Source organism: Corythoichthys intestinalis, chromosome 4 (assembly GCF_030265065.1).
Source record: "Corythoichthys intestinalis isolate RoL2023-P3 chromosome 4, ASM3026506v1, whole genome shotgun sequence".
Taxonomy (NCBI): domain Eukaryota; kingdom Metazoa; phylum Chordata; class Actinopteri; order Syngnathiformes; family Syngnathidae; genus Corythoichthys; species Corythoichthys intestinalis.
The window spans coordinates 37,756,083-37,764,351 of record NC_080398.1 but is presented as its reverse complement, the minus strand read 5'-3'; the positions used below and the strand labels follow the sequence as shown (position 1 = coordinate 37,764,351).

Below are 8,269 nucleotides of genomic sequence, written 5' to 3'. Positions count from 1 at the left end.
CTTAGGGTAATTCTTCTGTTGCAGGTCGGCCAGATTCGTGCGGCATCTCTCGTTGCTGGGTTCTGGTCGGCACGGCAGCTGAGGTGAGGGGGAGGGCTCGGAGTGCCTCGACGTCCGAGGCGCCGAGCCATCAAAGTTGTTGCTTTGTAGGCCGCGATGTCTTGGCCTCACCGAAGAGATGACTTCTGTTCCAGTGTTTATCAGGCCGGGGCTGATTAGCCGGCCTGCTTCACTGTGTCAAATGGCATGGAGTAGAGTCTGCCTGTTTCTTTAAACTATGGTTAAATGCTGTATTATAGTCAATGTGTTAGAATAATTCAAACAGTTATACGGTATGCACGAGAAAAGGTACCGTCTCCTCCATGAACTACGCCATTTGTCATGATATGAAACAAATTCGCCGCGTCACATGATGGGGATTCCAGTGGCAACTCGTCTCACTTTATTTCACTGAAGCAACTGGTTCAGGTACGTAATCAACGAATACAAATCTTCTGAGTTTGTTTTGGTGGGGATGAATGCAGTGACGGTTGTCAGACAGCTCTTCAGCACCTCCATCATCTGGTCCAGATGTTGCCCGACAAGCTCCTCTTTAGGCAACGCTATCACTGTCCTGAGCAAAAACCTGCACAAAGAGAAATATTTGAATCCGTTGGAGAAAATTGTGCCGTATATGAGCGCATTTATTCACATATATTCTAGTTACGTTATTGTTTAATCCATAATTAAATGACCAAAGTCACTATGGCCTTTGGTCAGTACAGTCACATCGCCCACCATGTCCATCCGATGACATCATGGAAAAGTGAACCTTTCGCCACCGCAGCAAGGCAGTAAATTGGCGGGGTTTCACACTTCTCCTTGTACACTTCCCCATAATTAGGCGACTCACCCATTGATATACAGTACAGGGGTAACAACACATTGTTTAGAGGAAGGTCGATAGGGTCACATGGCGTCATTGTCAGTGTTGTAAATCCTACTTTAAAACAAGTGATTAGTTACAAATTACTTCTCCCAAAAAGTAATTGAGTTAGTAACTCTGTTACCTAAATGTATGAGTAATTAGTTACTTGGCAAAGTAATTGGTGTTACCTTTCATGTTTTTCTTTTCTTTTTTTTTTTTAAAACCCCCCCCCCCACAAAAAAAAAACAACAACAACAACATAATAACCTTTCCTTTGCTATATTTGGAAGTCATTTCATGTTGTGAATAAAGATAAACGATAATATCGGTTACCGATAATCATCGGCCGATAATGGCAATTATGACGTCACACAGATAATACAGATTAAAAAAAAATAAATCAACCGATAATTAAAATTGCACCGATACCAGTATCGGCAGGGGGCGCCGATCCGGCCCGAATTGGTGGTATCGGTATCGACGAGTACCAGCATTTAGGGCCCCGATACCATCTACTGGCATCACTTTAGCGCAAATGAACTGTCCTCCCCACGTGAGCCAATTTCCCAAATCCCGATGCATGACATCTGTATGTCTTTGTCTCGAAATTACCAAACGAAAATAACACCTTCGTCTTCAATATTAAGGATGTCCACTACAACGCATTTCCGCGATGTTACGCTGCTTTTTTAACATGGCATTCACAAACGATTAGCATGCTTAAGCTAACGCTTGCTGTAATAGCGCTGAAGGGATCAGAAACGTTAAGACCGTGAGAGACTAAGCAAACTCATGGTTTCATGATGAACAATGAGTGGCAAATTAAGAGCGCCGTACTTCAAACACGTCCTGTTTATGAAAATCGATTTTCATATTATGCTGGTGTTGTGCAGTAATGAGCAGAATTGACTTCTGTGGCCAGAAAACACTCAAGCGGCGCAGCGCGCACACTAGATATCATCAGATAGCAACCTAGATGTCATATTTCCGAGCCCATGCCAACTCTCGCGCACATCCTAGATATCATCAAATAGCAACCTAGATGTCCTACATTAGATCCCATGCCATTAGCTACGTGAGCCCAGAGCGACGCGTAGTTCATATACTACATTGATGAAACCGCCATGACTGAATGGAAGTTAAGCAGGCCAAATCAATCCATACCAGTGACTATAGATAATGCTTCAAATACTGTTAATTCAGCACATGTTACAGATGGACTCGGACCACAAATAGGATGTTTTGCTTATATGGTAAATATAGCTGCTAAGAGAGCTGCAGTAATCAACAGTGTGCCCCCACTTTACAAACAGTAAAGATTGTTCTCAGCACTTACAGTATATACAAAATTTCTTCAGATCAGTAAGAAGTAAGCACATAAATATTATGACTAAAATGCTTGTTTATATGATGGCACTGTTATTTTTGCTTGTTAGCAAATAATGTAGCAAAAAAAAAAAAAATAAATAATAATATTAAGTTGTATTTTCTGTTTCAGAGCATTAAATGTATTGAATTGTATCGAAAATTGTACCGAACCGTGACTTAACTATCGTTGCATCCCTTATACGTGCATATATATATATATATATATATATATATGTTTTTGTTTTTGCAAATAGAGTGGTATCGGAATGGTATCGGTATCGGCCGATACTGCACAGCCAGGTATCTGTATCGGTATTGGGCCCCAAAAATGGTATCGGTGCAACACTACCGATAATGCAATCCGATAATTATATACTTGATTTAGCCTCCAAATGTGCGCAACCGGAGCAGTTTTCTCCACTTCTCCACCGCCGCCTGCTCAACCCCTCCCCTCTCTGAAACCCCTGTGGGAGGAGGGGCTGAGGAGTAAGCCATCACAGAGGAGGTGGCGTTACACATCAGTGTTGAGGCGCTCTCACTAGCGTGCGTTGATTTTCCCGTGTGTGAAATGAAATAAACGACCCTCTCGCCATCTACAAAACATGCACTGCAGAAGTTCCACGAGGCGTAAAGAAAGCGTCCTCATTGAACACCACTAACCCAGCAGCCATTGAAAACTGCATCACAAAGATTTTTGGAACGAATACGAGGCTGCTGCCTAAAGCTATTGTAAACACAAACTATATAGGAAGCTACGGGAATTGTGACGATACAGAGACGCTGCGGTCCTCCCGGAGTTGGGTTGTTTGGGAATGCAGCCCAAAGCGGGTGGTAAACTCCCATCTATGGCTAAACACCACAAGTAGCTGTCTTCCGACAGGAGCCCACCGCTTTGGCAGGCCGCCGCCTCGCCCTGGGCGGGCAGAGCAGAGCCATCCACCGAATACGCTGCAGCGAGCCTGCCGGGGCGGGCGGATATCCGGTATGAACTTAGCTGCCGCCGCCGCCGCCACTCCGGCTCAAGACAGAGGCCTGGCGCGTGTGCTAATTTGGCGGCCGGACAGACTGAAGGGCACAGGCGGGAGGAAATTCCCGAAATAACCCGATAGCCAAACCTCTGGATGAAAAAATATTGCAGTTTATACGACCACAATTCTTCGTGAAAGACATGCCGATCACATCAGTTTTACCACGGACATTTGGACAAGTGATGTCAAGCATGTTAATCATGACGGCACAGTGGTTAGTTGATAATTGTAACATGCACCAAACCACACAAAGAAGTCATCCAGTCAGTAATGCATTCAGTACGCTTTAAATTTATGACGTCTTAATCAGATCATTCTTCTTAAGTGTAGTCAAACAATTTTCCCCATCTTTTTTGAGTGTTAAAGACTAGTTAACAGATGAATGCACCAGATTATTCCACTTACTTGAACTGAATATTGCGATTTGTTCTTATTTAGCCCAAACATCTAAACAAATTGTTAGGGTCCGCGAACGCGGAAACAAGGTTGGACCTCACAACAGACAACAAACGACTGAAGGAAGCGTACATGGGTTTATTAAATACAAAACAAAAACACGCATTCGCGGCAAAAAGGGGAAATAACAAAACGGGTCCGTGACAGGAGGTCGACGGGGATCAATACACAAACGCGAGGGTAAACCAAGGTGCTAGACAGAGCCAATAAAACAACTAAAATACACTCACATACCTGCACAAGGTAGAGGCATACAAAACTAAAGCGACTGGCGACTAAAACCCACGGAGGGTGCGAAATTACCAAAGTAGCAAGTTACTCGAAATGCAAGGATGTCAAATGGCGACCAGCAAGAATCAATATCTCGGCGTCCTTCCAGTGGATCGCCTGCGTCTTTATACTGTTGTTGATGAGCTGCAGGTGTGACGTCGGGAACGCCCCCACAGTCGGCTCTGCAACAACACAAACTCTGACCAGGAGCAGAACGTGACAGTACCCCCCCCTCAAAGGGAGCCCCTTGGCGACCCACCTGGCTTCCCCGGACAGCGTGTGTGAAAGTCTCGGATGACAGATGGATCCAGGATCCAGGAGCGGGGGATCCATTGGCGTTCCTCAGGACCGTAACCCTCCCAGTCGACCAGATATTGAACCCCCCTGCCCCTCTTCCTGGAGTCTAAAATGGACCGAACCGTGTAAACCGGGTCACCATCGAGCAGACGCGGAGGCGGAGGAGGAGGTTCCGGAGGGCAAAGCGGGCTGGTGGAGACAGGCTTCAGCAAGGAGACGTGGAAAACTGGATGGATCCTGAGGGATGGAGGCAGCGCGAGTCTTACGGCTACCGGGTTGACGACCTTATCAACCTTATAAGGTCCAATGAAGCGGGGACCCAGCTTCTTCGAGACCCCAGCAATGTTCAAGTCCTTGGTAGAAAGCCAGACCTCCTGGCCTGGTCGATACTCAGGGGCCGGTCTCCGGTGACGATCCGCCAACTGCTGGTTGCGCACTGCCGTCCTCGAAAGCGCTGCACGGGCGTCCCGCCAGACTCTATGAGCTCGTCGTAGGTGGTGCTGTACCGAGGGTATGGAGATGCTCGATTCCTGGGTAGGGAACACAGGGGGCTGGTAGCCGTAAGCGGTCTTGAAGGGCGACATACCTGTGGCTGTGCAGACCAGCGTATTGTGCGCGTACTCCACCCAAGGGATATGGGTGGACCAGGAAGATGGGTGCTGGTGGCAGACGCACCGAAGAGCAGCAGCAAGGTCTTGGTTGGCCCGCTCTGTCTGGCCATTGGTCTGCGGGTGGTACCCAGACGACAAGCTAGCTGTAGCTCCCATGGCTTTGCAGAAGGCTTTCCACACTCTCGACACAAACTGGGGACCCCTGTCAGACACTAGGTCCGTGGGCAGGCCATGGATGCGAAAAACATGATTCACCAGTAGGTTTGCAGTCTCTAGCGACGAAGGCAGCTTGGGCAGAGGAATGAAGTGTGCCATCTTGGAGAATCTATCAACGACGGTCAGCACCACAGTCTTTCCCTTGGACACCGGAAGACCAGACACGAAGTCCAAGGCTATGTGAGACCATGGACGGGGTGGAATTGGAAGTGGGTGCAGGAGGCCAGAGGGAGCATGATGGGACTGCTTGTTGCGGGCACACACCGAGCAGGCAAGAACAAACGCCCGGATGTCCTTGTTCATCCCAGGCCACCAGAACTTCTGGGAAACTAGGAACCGCGTCCGGGAGACCCCTGGGTGGCAGGCGACTTTAGAGGCATGTCCCCACTCTAGTACCTCAGACCTGTGCTCTTGAGAAACAAACAGTTTATCCCTGGGGCATCCGACCGGTACGTTCCCGTCTTGCAACGAGCGGGCAACTTTCCTCTCCACTTCCCACCGAAGTGCTCCCACCACACGTACAGCAGGCACAATAGGCTCTGGAACAGTCTCGTGGTGGACTGGGCTGAAGATCCTTGATAAAGCATCTGGTTTGGTGTTGCGGGACCCAGGGCGGTAAGTGATGGAAAAGTTGAAACGGGTAAGGAACAGGGCCCAGCGTGCTTGACGGGAATTCAGACGTCGGGCTGCTCTGATATACGACAGGTTTTTGTGGTCCGTGAAGATTTCGAAGGGCACAGACGTCCCCTCCAACCAGTGCCTCCACTCGTGTAGTGCCAGAACGATGGCCAGCAGCTCTCTGTTACCGACATCATAGTTACGTTCGGCGGGACTGAGGCGACGTGAAAAGAAGGCACAGGGGTGAACCCTCTGGTCGACTGGGGAACGCTGTGACAGGATCGCCCCCACTCCCGTATCCGAGGCATCCACCTCTACAACAAATGGTAAATCGGTGTTAGGGTGAGTGAGGACAGGAGCACGAGTAAACGAACTTTTAAGTGCTACGAAAGCAGCCTCAGCCTCTGGGGTCCATTTAAATGGAACTTTTATAGATGTAAGCCTCGTCAAAGGTTCCGCCTTCTGACTGTAGTTTCGAATGAAGCGCCTATAGAAGTTAGCAAACCCGAGGAACCTTTGCAAGTGCTTTCTTGATGTCGGAGAAGGCCACTCGACCACAGCCTGTATCTTCGCTGGATCTGCTCTCAACTGGCCCTTCTCCACAACGAACCCCAGAAACTGGACCGACTGGGAATGGAACTTGCATTTCTCTGCTTTGACATATAACCGGTTTTCGAGTAACCGTTGTAAGACCAAACGTACGTGCTGCCTGTGCTCATCAAGGTTTCTGGAAAAAATAAGGATGTCGTCAAGATATATGAAACAAAACCGCCCGATCATGTCTCTGAGAACATCGTTAATCAAGTTCTGGAAAACCGCTGGCGCGTTAGTGAGCCCGAACGGCATAACTAAATACTCAAAGTGGCCGATAGGAGTGTTAAACGCCGTTTTCCACTCGTCCCCTTCCTTTATCCTCACCAAATGGTAAGCCTCGCGTAAATCAAGAGTGGTAAAAACAGAGGCGGATTGCAACGGAGCGAATGCAGAGTCCAGGAGAGGTAGGGGGTATTTATTCTTGACGGTTATGTCGTTTAGACCCCTGTAATCAACGCATGGGCGAAGTGTTTTATCTTTCTTACTTATAAAAAAGAACCCAGCCCCAACTGGGGATTTGGACGGTCGGATAAGCCCAGCTGCGAGGGACGACGTTATGTAGTCGTTCAGGGCCCCCTGCTCCGGTTTAGACACCTGGTAGAGTCTAGAAGTGGGCAATTTGGCGTTCGGAACCAGATCGATGGAACAATCATAGGGGCGATGTGGAGGAAGTGACTTAGCTAGGGTCTTGCTGAAAACTAACTTGAGGTCATGGTATTCGCAGGGCACCAAGGACAAATCGATCGGTTCCGGCTTAGACGGCACTGACGCTCCAGGGAAAGATGACGCTGCACGTAAGCAATGGGAGTGGCAGTGAACACTCCAATTAACGATCCTAGGGGCCTCCCAGTCAATGTCTGGGTTGTGCTGCTTTAACCATGTTAACCCGAGAACAACTGGAGCAGACTTGGTTGGCATAACAAAAAATGGTCTACGCTCGGCGTGATTACCAGACACAACCAATGCGAGGGCTTCAGTTTCGTGGGTAACTGTGAAAACAAGGTCTCCATTAAGGTCCCGTACCTCCCGGGGCTCCTTCAATTTAATTAGGGAGCCACCAAGCGAGTCCACGACCGAATAATCCACAAAGCAGTCATCTGCCCCTGAATCAACTAAGACAGTTACCTTTAAGCTGTGACCGTTCCCCGTAATAATCCCAGGCAGTTGCAGTCTGGTGTTCTTGAGCTGTCTTGCGGCTTTAGCGGCCGTAGACGGGTACTCACATGGCCGCGGTGGGGTGCCTCTTGAGGGGGACTTCCCCGCTGCGAGCCCGCTGTTTGAAGTAGGTCCGCCCCTGCAGGCTGCACGAGGGTTTGATGGACAAGAGGCGACGCGATGGCCAGGCTCACCGCAGTAAAGGCACAGCTGCGCCGCCATGCGTCGTTCACGCTCCCTTGTGTTGAGCCGCTTCCCGCCGAGCTGCATGGGCGCCTCTCCTGTTGTAGACTGCCCACCGAGACCAGGCGAGGGAGGAGAAGCCGGATTGAAGACACTCCTGCTCGCCGCTGGATCGGCTCTCTCGATGACGGCCCTCGGATCAGCTCTCTCAATGACGGCCCTCGTCGACCGGTCACGCCATTCCACGCCTCTCTCACGCTCCCGTTCGAGAAGCCGATTGTCCAAACGCACCGCCAGACCTATAAGATCCTCCAAATCACGTGCTTCGTCACGGGCGGCTAGTTCGTCTTTTACTAATGGGCGTAGCCCCCTCCGAAATATACAGCGTAATGCCGCGTCATCAAAGCCGCTCTCCGCTGCCAAAATGCGGAAGGAGACGGAGTAGTCCGCTACAGACTGTTTGCCCTGAGTCAAGTCGAGCAAGCGACTACCTGCCTCCTTACCCCGAATAGGGTGATCAAAAACTCTCCTCATTTCCTCGAGAAAATCCGGAAATGAGTCGTGTA

At 49.4% G+C, this 8,269-nt stretch overlaps 1 protein-coding gene across 1 annotated transcript in view; it reads right to left on the bottom strand.

The window, feature by feature from the left end:
* Window positions 1–294: 294 nt before the first annotated feature.
* Window positions 295–8,269, bottom strand: part of LOC130914381 (enhancer of mRNA-decapping protein 4-like) — a 28,829-nt gene continuing 20,854 nt past the window's right edge. Inside the window, exon 7 of the mRNA XM_057833511.1 lies at window positions 295–625. Coding sequence (XP_057689494.1) covers window positions 448–625 — 178 coding nt within the window. The 3' untranslated portion in view covers window positions 295–447. The remainder of the gene's footprint in view (window positions 626–8,269) is intronic.